The following is a 17944-nucleotide window of genomic DNA, read 5'->3' as shown; positions in this document are numbered from 1 at the left end:
TGGGGCCTGTGGCATGAGGTGGCAGATTGGGAACGGTAAGTGACGCTAGGAGAAATAAGAGCAGGCAGAGCCTACCGGCCGCCAGCATCCACGTCCCCGCCTGGATCGCGCGCCCCGACTGCTGCGCACATACACAGTAGGTAGTGGTAGTGGGACGACAAGTGTCTGTGGATTGCGGTGAGGCCGTGCGGGCCAGGACACCCCTGCACCGCGCCAAGGCGCTGCTCCATGCCCAATGCGAGGGCAGGAGGCGCCCGCCAGCGAGTAAAGGCGCAGCCACCAGAAGCGCCCACACTCCATCTGGCGAAGGTAAGCGGATTAGGCACCGCCTTCAGAGCATGTGCACGCTACATCACCGCTTTTGTCTTTTGTCGGGGGGGCCATGGGAGCAGACCCCGTCAGTCGCGCCCGGTCCACGGACTGGGGCACTGGGGCCCGTCCGGCGTCTGGTTCGCACCGCTTTCGCCTTCGCCTTCGCCGGCCTACCCATGCGGGCCCTGTGGCTGGTGCGCGGCTGTGCCTGTCGAGGTGACGTCTCATTGGACCAGAGGCGGGGCTATAATTAAGACCATGCCCTGCTCGACGTGTCGCCGGCCTATTGACGCCTATTGACCGAGCGCATCGTGGGGCATGAGGGCGCAGTCGCCGCAGTGCAGTGCTCCTCAGCGAACAACCTCACCGCTCACATCGACATCATCGCATCGTGATGTCAGAGTGCAGCGGGCATCGTCGTCAGGAACACGTGGGCCTTACGTCTGTTCAGACTTCGTCCTCCTCACACGCTGAAGTCGCCGCCGTTCTTTCAAGGCTGCAAATGGAGAGCTCCATGTCCCATGGGTTGAGCATATGCCTGCTGCACCCACTGCACGCACTCCGTTTGTGGAAATGGCTGCGCTGTGAGCCGGCGCACACCTATGCAGCACGCCTTCGCTTCCTCGCGCCATTTGCAGTCTCTTTGTCTGCAAGCCCTCGACCCTCGTTGTCGGGGCCGCTCCTCCAGAGCACAACCCATATTGCCTACAAGTCGTACACAGCAAGAGCCGCATAGCAGACACCCTTGTGGTCAGCCTGTCACAACGTTTCCCATGTCCAGACATGGCACCCCGTATGATTAGATCCTCTGGCCCGGGCACCTCTGTGTTCCCCTCGTGGTCCCTGAAGCTATCTGGCCCGAAGGCATGGATAAGGTTGAAGGACTGGCGTGAACTGCAGGTGGGAGCGCAGTACTGGGTCTCGTGGATCGACCACCTCGCTTACCTAGTCCTGATGCAGCATTCACGCCTGCAGTGGGGTATCGCTGGCCTACCGCATCGATATTGACTGCGTTACACTCTCTCTCTGGAGCAATGTAACACTTGCCCCTAATCATGAGTTCATTTGGGATCCGGCTTGTCGCCGTCCGGCCGGGTGCCTTGGTCCGTCGTCTTGTACCACCCATAGACGTAACGGTCCGTCATTCGCGTGGTGGGCCGTGATGGCTTTTGCGGGGTGACCCTTTCAGCGGCACGGTCCAGTATGCCTTCCCAAGACGAACTGTTTTGCGTTCAGGATCCCACACTCAACCTCGCTGCTGTCGTCGGTCCCACAATTCAGTTTGCCCATCTCATGGGTACTAGATTGGGCCGAGATTCCCAGAGGTCTCGTTTTGGCCAGCCTGCCGACGGCGATGGGCTTCGAGTAAGGCGATGGGCTTCGAGTAAGGCGATGCGAGAGAAAGACAAACTATTCCTGGCCGTATGCTGGCAGGATGTAGCGTTGTCCGTACGCAATCGATACCTGTTGCATTACACAGCTGCGGTGCAATCCACCAGGCCCTAGGACGCAGGAACTGAAACTACAATATTACGACTGTAGCACGAAGACTCCCCTCCTGAGGAATCTTGTGGCTACGCACCGCCACATGTGTTGTCAAAGCGCTATATTTGGGCTGTCTGGAAGTCGTAGCCCAGCGAATCGTGTAGCTTGGACGATCAACTCATGAACGTGCTTGTTGCAGCCAACAGTTGAAGTGAGCTATCAGTCAAGGCCACACGATTGGGGAGCCCAGCCTAGACGTCTTGGTGACCGGCACGACCCTGTCGATCCATCTTTTGCTTTGCGGGCCGACAGAACGAGGCTATCCCAGAACGAGCCTGTTTCGCGAACATCCTAGGCATACATTCTGCGTTGTGTAGCCGTCTTCAACTCTTACGAGTCGCCCACCGTGTGACAATGTGTCCACAGATCAAGAGGTGTGTTGAAGAATGTCCATCTCGTATAAGGTCCATTCTCAACTCGGACTCACCATTTTTCAGTGGGCCTGTCTGACGCCGCACGTGAAGTGAACGTTGAGAGGGGTGTTTTAGACTGGCAACTTTACTGGTAAGCGCCAAGTATCTACTAAGCGAAGAGAACCTCGACATGACAGGACGAAAGACATGGCCGACAACGCATCTGAGACATGCTCATGGTCGACCCAGATAGCGCCAAACAGATCGCTCACATACATCTTGCCTGTTTTTTGCGGGTCCAAGCTTGCGTGGTCTGACATCGTCGCTAGACTGGGTATGAAGTTGGATGCATTCTCGTGCAGAGTACAGTCTTACGGAAACGTACCATGGCGGCTTTGTAGTCGCTTCTGGAAGGCCACACAGATGAGGTGGTGTGCAGTGTGCAGGCGCATGGGACTCCAAAAGCCACATCGACGGGTGATCAGCACACGAGGCTTCCGTGGGATGCGCCAGTGGTCTGGGTCACCCAAAGTTTGTGTTGCAGCAAGCGTATGGAATGCGAGTATCTCATGTTCCGTGCCAGCCAGTCAGTAGAGCGATGTGGTCTGTCGTTGTTCGCTGTTCGAAACCGATAGTGCTGTACTCCCGTTGTACGGCAAGTCTTGTGCGAGCGTGGTGAGCCACCCAATGTCGTGATGAACGCACTGCTCATTTTCATTAGGCTCGCTACAGCGTCACGAACGAACAGACTTTCTGCTAAGATCTAACAGAGTGACTGTTTCGTCTCAAGGTGCGCGGTGGTTACCATGGACTTCGGACTGACCGTGTGGAGATACAAGGTCATGGATTAGCTCACGCTTTGGCGTGGACGCCTCGGCCTCGCCTGTGCAAAAGCACTCCACAAGCCAACGCCATGCGCTAAAGCGCACACCGACCCAGTGGATTTAGCGTTTCTTAGAGGATCCCTCCCGTGAGCCGCCAAGCAGCACTTTCCTGTGTTCGGCAGGAATAAGTGGGTAGCTCTGTTGAGGAAGCGGAGGAGCGAATGAAAGCAGCCGTTTCAGCTGGTTGGCCAGCATGCAGACTTCATACGGAGCCTCAATATTGTTACGCCTACATTGTTCAGCGCAGTTGATTGAGCAAGTCAGCACCCCTGGCGTGCTGGCCCTGTATGTAGGGTGATCAAGCAAGGTTCGATGTAGGCTTTCGCTGTTGGCACAACATCCTTTCACCCTCCTGTCGTAATAATGCCTGCAGGGCGAGAGGTTTGTGCTGCACAAAAGCAAATATTTGTTCGCACGCAAGCGGACCGATTTGCAGCACCGACCGTTCGCGGGATGAAGGTGGGCTGTAATCTTGGAATTTGGTAATCCGTGGAACATGGGTGATGCATTGCAGCGGCAGCTTCCGCTGATAAATCTTCGATACAACTTTGGGTTCGCAAATGCCTGCACAAGTAATTCATGATCGAGAACAGCTCGAAGCGACTTCCAGCCCTGTGATAACCAGAGGAATCAAGTTTTTGGTATTCCCAACCGAATTTGACTGTCATGCTAGTTTGATCGGCACGTGCTGTCCGTGGGCCGCCTCGCTGGATCGAGACCTTGCCTCGCCAACCCCAGTCAGTCCTGCGGGACGAGTCGAGCCAGATATCGACATGACTCGTCTGTTTCCGTGCACGGACGCACACGTCTGGATACCCTGAGCGGGATGAAGGCGTGGGAGGAAGGTGCAATGCATACTGCCCCATGCTGCGGCACTCCTCGGATCAGGCTATTGGACAGTTGGTCGGCGACGCAGGCTTGTAAGGATGACTTTGTCTGTGCATTGCTTTGGTGAGCAGCGAGGCTGTCCTGCTACGTTTGCACATGGTGCCTGCTTTGCCTAGGATCGAATAATTCGGGGCCAAAGGCCTGCTCACGTACCGTGTCCGACCGTGTGGAGCCTGCTTCGTCCTGCGCAATGCGGCTATCGTACAATGAGTGAGATGAGGAAAGACAACGCTGTCGTCGAAGGTGAGTTGTGTGGTGGATAACGACAACTAGCAAGCTGGGTGCTTCCGCTCCGGAGATCGTGACGAAAGAAGAAGGATCTCCATGGCGCCTTCACTTAGAACCTTCAGCTCACATCTTTATCTCGACCACAGTCTCGGTCTACGCGCTTGCGCTTACGCTCAACGGTCTCTTCTCTCTTTCCGCTGCTCAATCCACATCTTCCATAGGCTCCGTGGCGCAATAACGGCAGTGGTAACTCTCCACCGATCACGTTTCGATAGTAGAGCCCGGATGTCCTCAGTTGTTATGTGGACGACTCTTTCATCTAGTGAAACTGGTACAAGTGATTACGACAGGAAGAAGGAGAGGAGATAAGCACAGATAGTATGTGAGTATGGAAGGGGGTAGACTCGTAAAAGAGCTAATCGAAGCAGGAAGTTGCTTGCTCTAATGCCTTTTACTTCGCTGCCATACGTTAGGCCTCACAGCTGTGGTTAGGGCAGACGACTTTGCAATTATTCACTCAGGTGTTTTTCTGGCTACTATCCCTCTGCTCTTTTTCAGGCAGTTTCTCGCAGACAAGGCAGAGGGAACAATTTTATATAGAAACTTGCTAAGTCGTTCCGGTTCTATTTGTGTGCTGCGATGGTCAGCAATGATCCAGGCAGATTGGTCGATGCTTCCCGACGCTTACTTCCTGCAGCCATTTTAGCCATTTCAGCCCCCACGGCAGAGCAACGTCAGCTGCTGCTCAATGAACCCCTCCTGTCAACGAAATGACAGCAGTATGTATAGATTCTCTAGAACAATGTAATATTGTCTGCTCAGTACTGCAAGGATGTCAACCCATACGGGCGGGAGCCTCCCCGAACAGCACGATTCGCCATACTCTCAGACATCATACACAGGGTGCACTCCGGTACAAAACCAGGCGTATACGAGTGATCAAGAATCACTCCATCCACATTCTTACGCAAACCAGCATGGACCTTCAACAGCTCCACCTGCCAATGCGGTCTCAGCGGCGCCCGAGAAGCCAAGAGCGACCAAACCTACTCTAGAGGCTCACATTTCGCAGCCTCCATCGCCTACCGACTTCACTGCTGCTGCGAAACCACACCTCCTCTCTCAGCGCCACGACTTCCTCCTTGACTGGACGCTCAAGATCCTTGGCGTTGCATCCGCCATTCTCTTCGGCATATGGGCACCCATCTCATACAAGATCACAGCCGACAGCAACGCCGGCAACGATGCATCGCAAGCATCTCTCATGTCAGAAATAAGCTCAATGAGGAACGAGGCCGCAACTGCTGCATCCGCACAGCGATCCATCGTCAGTGCACTGGCGAAAGTCCAAAACCAGCTGGACAACGCGGGTCTGATCAAGGCGTTCGAGTTCTGCAGTGACAGAACAGATAGCTTCTGTGCAGATTTGACGGCTTCGGCCTCTATATCTGAGGCGCTGTCAAGCCTGGGCGGTTTGAGTGGGACTTTACCTCCTCCTCCGCCGAGCTCCGCTCCTATTGCGACTAGCACCTCTAGTCCAGAGAGCGGCTCTTCTAAAGGAGGTGTAAGCTCAGAGAACCTTTTAGCTATAATCTTGGGATCGGTGTTTAGCGCTATCGTGGTAATCGGACTCGTTGTCGGTATATTGACAAAGAAACGGCAGCAGAGAAAACTGATCGAAGAGAGTTGAATCTGAGAGGCTGGCCTGAAAGATAACGCGGGGTAGGGCACCGCCAGTGAGCGCAAAGCGACATGTTCTTTGAGTTTTCGAGTCGTGATCTCCATCGCAATCAGTCATAGATAAGCGGTACCAACAAGTGAAGACTGCAGCAAAGCTATGGTCTACGCAGTTGGTTTCCGCGCCAAAAGAACATATTATAATGCACGGCGATATATACGTACCCCCTGCAAGTTTAGACAACTACAATTGTAAATACGTCATAGACAAACCAAAGGTTCTGACTGGCCAGCTATAGCTAGTTGACAGTGAAAGTGACAGATTAGGTGACAGCATGCAGGGCAAAACGTGACAACCACCAAAAAACCAGCTAAGTATTCACCTGTCCGCGTCTATAGTTTGTGTTAATAAGTTCATGGTCTATGTTAATAAATAGGCCTCTACACATCAAAAGCGTAATTTTAAGTGACTCTGCGGAAATTCTCGCTCGGACTGCTAGTTGCGTGCTCACAAGGCCCATTGTGTAGCCCACTCAGCTCACTGAAGGTCTTGGGCTTGGCACAGATTCCACAGAGTCCCAGCACAGAGAGGTTCCGCAAGATCGTATGTATTATGGTCTAAGAAGGGGGGGAGAAAGCGACAGTTGAGATTTCAGGACAAGAGGCTCCACTCCAGATTTGTATTTAACGAATTGCCGCGGCAGAAAATTGGCCTATATAACGTGGCTAAGAAGGCAAGTGGATGTGCGTGCATATACTCCTTTTTGGTTGCGACATGAATGGATCCAATGAACAGACAGATAGTATGTAGGGAGATGTACATGCTGGAGTATGTGAGCACCATGCCGTCGTTAAATACAGCTCTGTACGACTCTTGATATCTACGAGTCGCGAAGTATTTTCAGAGCCAGACTCAGGCATACAGAAAGCCGTTTGTTGGTCGTGTATGTATCCGAAAGCGAAATGAGTTGTTTGTCTACCACTTGTTTCGCAGATTCTTGTCATGCAATAGGCGACTGGCGAGGATGAACATGGATCCAGTGAGAATTGCAGTACCCTGTTGCTCGTTAGACACAGATGTAGATTCTTCGTTTTTAGACTTACGGCAAAAACAATCAACCAGAAGTAGCCCTCCCTGCTATTGTTATCTGTAATGAGCGCGCTGCCAATCGGGGTTCCAACCAAACTAGCAATGGAAACGATGCTGTAGAATGCACCGAGTCGCGCTCCCAGGTTCTCATCTGGAGTGATTTGTCCAATGACAGATGGCAAGAGTGCGATGAAATTACCAGTACCAAAGCCGTAGAGGCACGCAAAGAGGACGACGGCAGCGACCGAGTCAATGAGGAGCCATACGAAGAAGCAGAGACACCCTGAATAAACGACCATAGGCCAGAGAAGATTGAGACGGCCGATACGGTCACCTAGAAGGCCTCCACTGTAGCTCGTCAGTCGTGAAATCTTATGAGACTGGTAAATCGGCTTACAGTATGGCTCCCGTGATACTGCAACCGTTCATCATAGGCAGGAAATAGTGACTGACACTGTTGCCTGGATATGCTGCATTCGTGTACATTTCTGTGGCTTGTAAGTTTTGAGGGTACTTCTGTATTAAAATGTAGAACATACTGATGTAGTACGAAGGAATCCACTGGCCTAACTGGGCAAAGAAGCCACCGACACAGAGAACGGCGTAGCGTAGGTCGAGAAAGCCTCGGAAGTCGATTAATGAGCCGAAACTTCTTGACTGGTCCTTTATTCTCGGCTTGCTGGTCGTGATACACAAAGCGATGCAATATAGAATCCTGGAAATATTAGTGACATTTCAAAGATCACACTTAGCTACTTACACAACCTTGAGCGCTGCTACGCGCAGCATCCACTGAAACCCGAGGGTCGGCAACAGGCGTTCAAACATGAGAGGAAACCCGATACCGCCTAATGCAGACCCAGTGGCGGCGAGGCCCATAGCAAGCGCTCTTCGCTCCTTGAAGTGCTGACCAACAACGGTAATGGCAGGCTGAGCGCCAAAGGCAGTAGCAAAGCCCACGAGCAGACCGTGAACTAAGAAGACCTGCCAAAATCGACCAGGCTGCGCAAAGGAGAGAGCAACCAAGCCAGCAGCTGTACCGCTGCCTGCTCCAAGATACAGATACTGTAGATTGTCAGCGATGGCTCGTGGGTATCGGAAGAACCGCACCAACCCTAACTCCATATTGGTCACATAGTGCTCCTGAGATGGCTGCCAACAAGTTTACCAATGCTATTTGCAGCGTACCAATGAATGCAATTGTCGAAGTCGGTGTATTTCGAAGAAAATCGTGGCTGTAGAAGTTGTTGAAGAAGCCGAAACTGTTCAGGACACCAACAGAAGCATAGTAGACCAGGATGGAGCCCGCCACAGTCATCCATGCAGCACGCCCACCCTCGCGTTCTTTGATGACGCATGCTTCGGAATCAGCCGTGCTGTGTGAGGCGCGGCGCTCGACGCTGCGGTGCAACTTTTCAGACATCGTGCAGGCGATATGACGAACGTCGTGTTGGGATGGAGGATACAGCCCGCATTCCGGAAAGTGTCTTCCCTGTACATATACATGCCGCTCGTCTTCTCAGGACAGCATGTGTACAAGACAACAACCGCTGGCTCAGGGTCCGTTGACAATGTCATGTCGCTATGTCATCTGAGATGCGTCGGGAGGGAGGGAGGGAAGGAGTCGGTATCTTGCATTCGACACTGTTGGATCCTGCCTAGTTGATGGATGTGATAACATGCCCTGGCAACGGTTGAAAATGCAGTCACTTGAGGCAAAGATCGGCGTGATTACAGTGAGATATGTGGGGTTGTGAACCCTGGAATGCGGATAGGCTTGTATAGGGCTCTATGTACCATGACTGGAGAGGCTATAGTTCAATCGGATTAACCTTCAGCCGTAACACAGGCTCGGGAAACGAGCGAATTGGTAAGCGGGTGTCCCCCGGGACCGGGTAGATGGACTCTATGCTGAATGCTCTGAGCAAACTGTTCGAGCGGAAGGTTTATGCACACGTCATTTCCCTACATTGTACTGACGCCGAATGATGCCCGACGTCCTTGTGGAACAGGGGTTGTGATAGAAAGGGGGAGCTCTATCACAGTTTCCTAACTGCCGGGGCCAAACTGAGGACATCAAGTCATTCCTGCACGTTATCTGCCAATGATCTCTCGCTGGTGGACATCGAGTTCAATTGTGTGGGATTGTGCATTCTGAAAGCAGCCGTCAGTCCGGGGAGATGGCTAAAAGGTCCTGAATGACGCAGAAAACCAGCGATAAGATGCCGTTTCTCTTGACCTTGCGAGTGTTAAATCCCTTGGGGACAATAAACGCACGTATGCGTACATCCACGTGCTCATAGTTCAGCTGTCCGGCATCTTACTACTAGAAGGTCACTGCGACCAAGTGGCAACAGATCTCAGACTTTGTTGAATCTCCATACGTACGTTTTGGTATGTACCCATCATGCCGGCTTCTGGAATGATTTGTAAATGACAGTAGTCTCTGATCTAACACGTAAGTGCCTCGAGGAATGGTATCTCAACCTGCTATCGAAGAAGGATTGTATCTTTCCGTATACATTGGTGGATGGGACAAGCCCTTCACCTGCTGTGATTGTGGTGGTGAGCACAACACTCACCCATGATACTTCTCCAGAGTCTGGTCTCGTCGTCAATAGGGCCCTCCTCAAGAGCGTCGTCGTACCGGTCTTGGTAGTTGGAGTCCTCGCCAAAAGAGCTTGTTCTCGTGTTCTCATTGAAACTATAGTTGACTCGATGTTCTTGGCAGGCTGCTCGTCTTAGTAGTCGTAGTGGAGAGGAGGATATGGCAGGCCAGAAGGAGTGCGTGAAGAACGCTTTCATTGCGGGAGCGGACGCATACGCTATTGCTAAGTTGACTTCAGTGAAACACCATTTGAACTGGTGAGCCGCATCCCAAGTATAATCCGTCGAAGCCATCAGGGGTGCCAGAAGAGTTGTACGCCGGATAGCGATTGCGCAAACGCTGAATGGTCAACACTGGTGAAGGCTCCGACTAAGTCGAACTTACAAGCTGCCCGTAGCAAGCACCATGCAGACCGAAATCTTCTTTGCAGAGGCATGCGAAGTGGCAGCACCACAAGAATCGGCAGAATCAGGACTAGTAGATCGACGATAATGTTCAGGACTGAGAGAGCCATGTATTTCGTATAGCGGTCCAGGAAAGTGGCTCCAGACATAAGCCTCAGCTTGCAGCGATTGGCTTGCATCCAAATATACTGACTATGATGTAGCCCGTTGCATAGGCGACCACAACAGTGACGAGTGTTTGCACGAGTGAACGAAACCATCTGTGCGGCTTTAGGCGAAGGTAGAGAAAAAGAATCGAAACCTTTGTGAAAGCAAGACTGGTCGCATACAAGATGGCACCCGCAAGTGTCCACTGTGCAAATGATTCAGTCAAGTAATGGCAAAGTCGATCATTTGATACATACCTTTTGGATGGAGAACATGAAATTTTCAACTCTCACGTCTCAAAAATGGTAGCCAAGTCCAGCGCCCATGTCTGCGGTCTTCTCAACATCACGTTATTTCCTGGCGCTGAGCTTACGTACGTAGGAACTTGACTCCCAACAGAATGAAGCTGCACAGTAACGCACACATCACCATGTCTACAATGAAGGTATCAGCTGTGGACACTTATTGAAGACGAATTCCGGGGGAAATTTTGCAGTCGTTGAGCTGGATGCCGTTTTTGGTGACGTGCACTCGCGTGAAGAGACGCAAAGCTACCTCCACAGTGGCAAGCACTGTCGTTGATACACTGACAGCTATGAGCCCTGGGTGCAGGTTGGGAGGATCTATCACGTGTTGATTGTGGCCCGGGCGCGGAGCCACCATGTATTCCAAACAAGTTGTCATGATGCCTCCAGTCGTCGGTTTGTGGACGGTAATGGTACCCATGAAGAACTGCATAGCAGGAGGAAGCAAGTAGCGGAGCCTTATCTGAACGGTTTCTTGCAGGAACACTTTTGTGTTTGAACAGAAGGACTATGTCTTGACTTAGGAAGCTGACGGCGCAGGTCAATACCGGCTCGTTCGCACCGCTGGAAACATTTCCTGCCGGAGGACACGCTCCTCCCGTCGATTCCTCCGCACGAATAACACGTTTTTGACGGGTCACCAAAACGGAGGTGCCCCACAAAAAGATGCAGCGTTCTAATACCACTGCACAGGCGTGGCACGGTCGCTATTGAATGCATACCTTCGCATCCTGTCCGATAATATTCTCAGGCGACTTTCATGGCTGGTGTATCTAGCACTAGCAGGGAGGTGGTACCCAAATATGCTCAAAAACGCCGACCTAGTTAGCTGACCATAGGAAATGCCTTGTGTTTAGTACACATGGTCTTGTTGGCTCACAATGCACAAGTTTGTATCCCTACTCATAGGAATAAATCGGGTAGCGGTCCGGTATGTGGGGAAATGAAAGAAGACCAAGACAGGAAAAAGCGGATGTTCCTGGTTTACCGTCCAGCAAGACAGCCTGCAGTGGAGTACTGCTTATGGCGACATTGCTTAGGGGTAGAATTTATCGCACAACAAAACAGTACCTTGGCATCAGCTGTGATTGGCTATACTGCCCCTATTGGATTCCTAGCGCTGCTGTACTTTCGCTTAGCGATGTTGGTGCCGCCTTGCAATCTCGTGATACCCGTGTTATCAATAATCTCCATACAAGACAGGTGTGTTTCCGTCATGAAATCCATGTCTTGGCATACATCGGTACTCCAACGTGTTGCTATAAGCAGTCACTCACTGTGTCCATGATTGTTGTACAGCTTGTTCACTGGAAGTGATTAAAGCAAGGTCGGGTATCATGGGGCGAAGATTTTTGCGCTCGGGTCGATGTTGAAGAGTCAACGGTCAGCAATGGGCACACAAACTCGAGGTGTTGCACAGGCTGCTCGAATCATCTGCGGGCGAGCCCCCATTGGCAACCCAACCTTACATCTACTTTCACACAATAGCTCTTGGTTTTCGCAGAGTCGAAGGAATTCTTTGCTTGTTGGCTAAAGAGCGCACGTCGTGACAGCGAGCAAAGGGGGGATTATCTGCACACCAGTGCATCCTACTTTGTTAACACGATCATGCCTTTGCTGCACGCTTCGTGATGTTGCCAGTGCCAGGGTGCTGCCCTCGCAGAACAAGCATTGTCAAGCTTTGCGCATCAACCAGGCAGCGTGTTCTTGTCCCCAGTGACCAGGTAGTTGGCGTGCATTCCAGAGGTTCTATTCTCGGTTGCGGCCACTCAGGTCAACTCAACAGTGCGCGGACCCGAAGATTGTGGGTGCTGCTTGCGAGGGGCGGAGCCTTGAAAGGAATCTGAGATGACACGACGCTAACAGTGTAAGGCTTACACAGCAGCAGGTGGCTGAATGCAGCACCAAAGGGAGGACGATAGCGCCAAGTGGCCAGAGCCACAACGATGCGGGTCGTAATTTTGGCAGCGTAGGCGCCTAGTGTTGGTGGTCTTGGAACGCGGCAGGTGGCGGCAGGTGGCGGCAGCGTTGGCGCTGTGGTTGAGGCGAAGAGACGACAGAAATCAGCGTGAGAGATGTTGAGAGCCGTGATTGCTGGCTGACTTGGAAGTACCTAGCCCTCGCGCCGTCTTGGACTCGTGGTGCAACCAAGGTAAGAGAGTGGGGTGGGCCGCCACACCGTGTTTGCTGTTTATCCGTATTCGGGCTATTCTTGGCAGCCGAGGGCGTTCGCGGTATCGAAGACCTTTCCTCCAACCAGAGCCCGGTGCCTGCTCAGTCACGTCCCAACCAAGCTTTTATAACCTGCGGCGAAGTCGGTGTAATGGCCCAAAACTGCATGGCTCAGCCCTGCGCGAGCCCGCCGCGCAGCGCCGTTCATCTCAGCTGGTAGATACGCTGCCGGAACGAGTGCGCGCATTTCTCGTCGTTTCCTTGCTCATGTCCCCCCACAGCTCCTGCGGTTCCTCGCCTTCATAACCGCCGCCCCGTCGCCTCTCCCAGATGTTGCGATCCCTACCGAACATCCTCGCGGGCGACCCCAAGATGAACGCCCTATCCAGTGCTCCGAGAAGGTAAGCATCCGCTTTGCCGTCATGGCCCGCCGGCCGGTTCCACCACCAGCCTCCCTGACCCTGTGCTAACCAACGCTCTCCAGGCCCATAATTGCGGCCATCTCCATCATCACCGTGTTGATAGTCGTCTTCAGATTCTTCGGCGATGTGCCGGTCGACTACTACCGCAACTATGCGCCCGGGGAGGCGATATTGCCTGCCACAACACAAAACGACAAGGCCCAGCCTGGCTACTTCAAGGCCCAGCCCGAGTGGAACTGGAAGGTGCCCGACTATGCTGGCTGGAAAGGTTACGCCCGGAATCCTCGCAACCGCGACATTGTTGTCTTGACTGCGAGCGACGGCGGAGGCCACAACAGCGCAATTCCCAACGTCCTGGAGCGAGTGCTGGACGACCGTGAAAAGTACTGCGCGCGGCACGGCTACACCAACCTCTGGCTGAACACCAGCCGCTACGACATCGGCGAGGCGCACAGGGTACGTCGCACGAGTCTAACGCTCAAAGCTAGCCTGTTTACCATGTTTGCTGACATGTGACCATAGACTTGGTCCAAGATCCCCGCTGTCGCCGAAGCCTTCTTTCTCTACCCAACCGCCGAGTGGGTCTGGCTCATCGATACCGACATCATCATGATGGAGCCAGACTACGACCTTGTGAAAGAAGTAGTCGGCCCCGAGGCCATTAAGCGCGGCCTGATGCGCGACACACCCATCCTCGACGGTCAGCTCAAGACGAACCCCACCAACATCAACACCCCCAAGAACTTCCGCGTCGACGACATTGACATTCTGATCACCCAGGATCACCAAAGCGTCAACACCGGCAGCACCTTCTTCCGCCGCTCCGCCTTCACTCGCTGGACTCTCGAGATGATGACCGACTACACCATGCTCATGGGCAAAGACCACGTCGGCGCAGAGCAGGACGCGATCAAGCACCTCATGCTCGAGCACCAACTCGTGCGCGACCACGTAGGCATCTACCCTCAACGCAAATTCAACGCCTATGTACAAGGCGGCGACAACATGGGGTACCGTGACGGCGACCTGCTGGTACACTTTGCCGGCTGCTGGGTCAGCGGCAAGTGCCAGGAATGGTTCGAGGAGTTCTGGGGCAAAAAGGGCCACAAAGACGTCTGGAGGCCCGTGACGGGCAATCTTTGAGCAACGACCAAACGACGACTCTCGACATCCCGGCCTTGGCCACTTCAGCGAGCGAGCACATGAGCGAATGACTTCTTCCGATCGACACGCAAGCATACCTACGACCTTTTACTTCTCCACCTCTGAGCATTTTAGCCACGTACAAGCGACCGAGTCTATGTCTAATTCCATGTGGATAATACCCTGTAATGGCCTTTTCTTCTTCTTTTTCTTTTAGCGAGCACGCAAGAGCGAGATCCGGCGTTTCTGGCGGCATTGCGAGGCTTTGCGGGCTTTTGTTGCACCGAAGCATCTCTAGACGGCGTTTTACCAAACATCCAACAAGTTCTCTGACCCGCTTCTCGCCATCCATTGTCGTTTCTCCGTGCACTCCTCCTCTTGCTCACCGCGCGACGTCCACCCCCTCGCTCCTCTCGGCACAGAGCACAAACGCATGCATGCACTCACCATGTCCATCTGTGCTCTGAACCCGGCTCTGGACAATCTCTCTCGGAGCTGCACCGTCCGGACCGATCCGAGCGCCCTTGTGCAAATCAGGTTCCGTCGGGCAGGCCATCCACGGGTGGATTTGCCACTGGAGGCTCGCTCCGCACATGGGTTACCTACCTACGTGATTGTCTACGCGGCGGCTAAGGTGATCTTCACCGCATGGCTTTGCCGACGCGTCAGCCACGACACTCACCAGCCGCTGCACAGCTAGCGCCCCCCCCCCCCTTGATTCACAAGCTCCGGCTACCTACAAACAGCCGTGCGACGTGTCCGGCTTGCGTGGTACGCAGAAAAGATCTGCGCGAGACAGGGTGGTTCGTTGGCGGCTGTGGATCGCTCAACCTCTCGTCTCACATCACTCGCCTTGAACACTGCTGACATGCCTGGATACTGCAGTGCTGCTGTCTTGGCATAGCTTCGTGCGTGCTTTTCGGGGCTTTGGCTTGCTTCTTTTGAGGGCCGCGTTGTTGGGTCGCCGTTGTGTGGATGAGGTGTGTGTTCAGGTAGAGCTTTTGCATGGTGTAGTGTGATGGGTGGGGTGTTGATGGTGCGTGGCGGGCGTGGGTGCTGCTTATGTAGAGGCTGTGTACAGTTTATTCACCTTGTTATGGATTGGAGGACCTTCGCCTAGGATGGTTGTCTGTTGAGAATCGTGGTTTCTACCGGCGAGCTTCTGCATAGCGACGACAGGAGGCGCGTTGTGCATGTAGCTTACGCCCTGTACGCATACCATGCGTGTTCCAGCTCTCGTTCGCTCCATGGATGACGAACATGCTATTCTGCAACCACCTGGCCGTCGACCTTGCCTCCCTCGACCTTCTCGCCCCCCTTGAACTTGAACCGCTTCAGCCCCCTCACGCCAACATCGACCATGAAACAGCTCCCCGCGAATTTGTCCACCGGCTTGCCGTCGTCGCCGCTCGGTCCGCCGCCCCCCGAGCTGGTGATGAAGAGCTGCGTGCCCACGAAGCAAGGGCAGGTGATCTGGCTGGTGGGAAGCTTGATCTCCGCCACCACCTCGCCCTCGGGCGAGATCCTCAACACGCGACCGCCGTCGTGCAGGGCAGTCCACATGTAGCCCTCCTCGTCTATGCAGTGGCCGTCTGGCACCGCGTTCTCGCCGTACTTGTTGTCCTTGGGCATGGTGAAGAAGGGCCGCCTGTTGGTCACCGAGCCCGTCTTGAGGTCGAAGTCGAATTGGTAGATGATCTTGTCCGGGCTGTCGGCGAAGAACATGGTGTCGTCTGTCTTGTTCCACGTTGTGCCGTTGGGGATGCAGATGTCGCTGAGGGGCCGGTCGAGGGACATGTCTGGGTTGAGGCGGAAGACGGCACCTGGGTTGGCGTCAGCATTGTCACGGAGAGAGAGGTCTTTGTTTTGGGTAAGACGTACCATCCGACCGCATCTCCTCGACAAGCGGGTCGAACATGAAGCCGGCCCAGAAGCGACCCTGCGAGTCTACGGCTCCGTCGTTGCCGCGGAACTTCTCATGCTTCTTTGCCTTGATCTCGTCCTCGGACCACACCTTCTTGACCCATCGGTAGTCGCCCGTCTCCTTGTTCGCAATGCCGTAGCCGTACTTGCCGCCGAAGATGAATTCCTTGTCGTTGCCTTCGATGTCTGCCGTGCAGCTGGGAAGACTTAGCTACGGACCTCACACACTCGATCGTTTGAGCAACCGTCTCTCAGGCGGAAGATTGAGAAACTCACCCTATCGAAATGTCCAGCTTCTTGACGAGCTTGTGGCTCGAGGGTCCCTTGTTGATATCGACGCGGTGCAGCTCTTGCTTCTCGACATCGAGGAAGCGGACTGTGTTGGACTCCTCTTCCCAGAATGGCCCCTCACCGAGCGAGCAATTCAGCTCGATGTACGGCTGTGCGTACGTCAGTGTCTGGGTTTGAGTTTTGCCAAACAATTCTAGGTGGAGTTCCTTCTTTTCTCGACCAACAGCTTACTCGATGACCTCAGCGGGGTACAACGAAGCTACCCCTCCACGCTCCACTCTGAAGTGGGAAAAGGCAGTTGGGGACGTACCTTTGTGATCTCGTACACCTTGACTTCAGGCATTGTGTGTGATTGGACTGCGCAGGGTGATGTGATGGAGGAGTGGAGTGTGTGTGGTTGCGGGCGTTGGGGAGTATGTGTACCTGCAGCTCTCGCCTTCAGGTGCTCGAACCAGTTCCACCTTTTTGCTGATGGCGCATGTTTACCAGCTTCCGTATGACGTCCCGATGAGCCGCCGTTGAATGCCCAGCATCACAGCCTTGACAAGGTGTACAGAGGTTGCCTCTGTGCATTTTACTTCAAGGGCGGCATTTTCGGGACGCAAGGCTGCCCGATTGAGCGTTCAAGTGGGATTGCAATCTAGTTGCCGCGCAGGACGTGCATGTGCAAGCATTCATGTCTCCTCACGGCGCAGTGGCTCTGGGACAGTGTCGTCTTTGAAGCACTACGAGTTGTCTACGATTTGTTTTGCGGATCAATTTACCTGTGGATAAGACAACTGGCAGAAGCTGTCGGTTGGGCGGTCCGAGCCAGCCGCGCTCGGTACGTCGAATCAAGCAAGTGGTATTCTTCCGTTTCGTGAAGGGTATGTTAGGGGATATGCGGTTTAGTGTTGAGCATGTTGATCTGCACGATGATTTACAAGATGAAACATGGGTATCTTTCAGTATTCATACATGAGCCTACGCGGTGGCTTCCTTTAGCTTTCGTGCCTCGTCCTCCTCCGGCGTCCGAGTGGTGAGCTGAAGCGCGTGGATGCCGCCTTCTTGCGCCAGCTCGTCCTTCATGAGGGAGTTGACCATGCGGTGACGTGCCAGCTGGGGCTTGCCCTTGAAGGCTGTGGATGTGATGACTAGACTGGGGGTGGTTAGCTGCAAGGCTCCTATCAGATGGGCGTGCTAAGATGGATCGATCGCATACCGGAAGTGTGTCTGGGAGATGCTGTCAGCGTGAGGCGTGCATGGAAGGTGGAGCGGACCTACCTCTCTGCTCGTGACGCCCTGCATGGCTTTGTGGTGTGCGTGTCGGTGGGAATCGTTGTGGATTTCAAGCGCAGCGGGCTTCAGTGCGTCCCCAATCTGCTCGCCAGTCAGCGCTGATATACACGGAATGCTGGGGACTCGGGAGTAGCCGGTGCGCGTCCGAGGTGGTGACTTCCCTTGGCCCGCAGCGCATCTTCCATCGGAGTCATGGACTGGGCCATGGCTGACACGAACCGAGTGCCGGCCGGGAACGACCGTGGAAGGAACATCAACGGTGTCTCTGCGATCA

The 17944-nt window shown here is 53.8% G+C and overlaps 6 protein-coding genes across 6 annotated transcripts, besides 1 other annotated feature; 3 read left to right on the top strand and 3 right to left on the bottom strand.

Annotated features, from left to right (window-relative positions):
- Positions 1-4188: 4188 nt before the first annotated feature.
- Positions 4189-4448, top strand: EKO05_0004058 (uncharacterized protein; the record flags this gene model as incomplete). Its single annotated transcript, XM_059636299.1, has 2 exons — positions 4189-4225; positions 4357-4448. 2 exons carry the CDS (start codon positions 4189-4191, stop codon positions 4446-4448), a joined length of 129 nt encoding a protein of 42 aa, XP_059492282.1.
- A 594-nt stretch (positions 4449-5042) lies between these two features.
- Positions 5043-5900, top strand: EKO05_0004057 (uncharacterized protein; the record flags this gene model as incomplete). Its single annotated transcript, XM_038945482.1, has 1 exon — positions 5043-5900. The coding sequence occupies one exon, from the start codon at positions 5043-5045 to the stop codon at positions 5898-5900; it is 858 nt and encodes a 285-aa protein (XP_038799874.1).
- A 963-nt stretch (positions 5901-6863) lies between these two features.
- EKO05_0004056 (uncharacterized protein) lies at positions 6864-8400 on the bottom strand (the record flags this gene model as incomplete). The annotated part of the gene is made up of 6 exons (XM_038938843.1): positions 6864-6944; positions 6992-7325; positions 7375-7465; positions 7517-7692; positions 7738-8042; positions 8092-8400. The coding sequence occupies 6 exons, from the start codon at positions 8398-8400 to the stop codon at positions 6864-6866; spliced, it is 1296 nt and encodes a 431-aa protein (XP_038799873.1).
- A 180-nt stretch (positions 8401-8580) lies between these two features.
- Positions 8581-8601: a tandem repeat.
- A 4342-nt stretch (positions 8602-12943) lies between these two features.
- On the top strand, positions 12944-14178 carry EKO05_0004055 (uncharacterized protein; the record flags this gene model as incomplete). Its single annotated transcript, XM_038938938.1, has 3 exons — positions 12944-13014; positions 13098-13491; positions 13558-14178. The coding sequence occupies 3 exons, from the start codon at positions 12944-12946 to the stop codon at positions 14176-14178; spliced, it is 1086 nt and encodes a 361-aa protein (XP_038799872.1).
- A 1263-nt stretch (positions 14179-15441) lies between these two features.
- EKO05_0004054 (rRNA-processing protein cgr1) lies at positions 15442-16735 on the bottom strand (the record flags this gene model as incomplete). Its single annotated transcript, XM_038938720.1, has 4 exons — positions 15442-16001; positions 16060-16298; positions 16378-16541; positions 16703-16735. 4 exons carry the CDS (start codon positions 16733-16735, stop codon positions 15442-15444), a joined length of 996 nt encoding a protein of 331 aa, XP_038799871.1.
- Positions 16736-17355: 620 nt separating this feature from the next.
- On the bottom strand, positions 17356-17876 carry EKO05_0004053 (BolA domain UV induced protein Uvi31; the record flags this gene model as incomplete). The annotated part of the gene is made up of 4 exons (XM_059636298.1): positions 17356-17530; positions 17594-17604; positions 17656-17751; positions 17778-17876. 4 exons carry the CDS (start codon positions 17874-17876, stop codon positions 17356-17358), a joined length of 381 nt encoding a protein of 126 aa, XP_059492281.1.
- Between the last annotated feature and the right edge of the window lie 68 nt (positions 17877-17944).

Source organism: Ascochyta rabiei, chromosome 6 (genome assembly GCF_004011695.2).
Source record: "Ascochyta rabiei chromosome 6, complete sequence".
Lineage (NCBI taxonomy): Eukaryota > Fungi > Ascomycota > Dothideomycetes > Pleosporales > Didymellaceae > Ascochyta > Ascochyta rabiei.
This window is presented reverse-complemented; position numbering and strand designations above follow the sequence as displayed.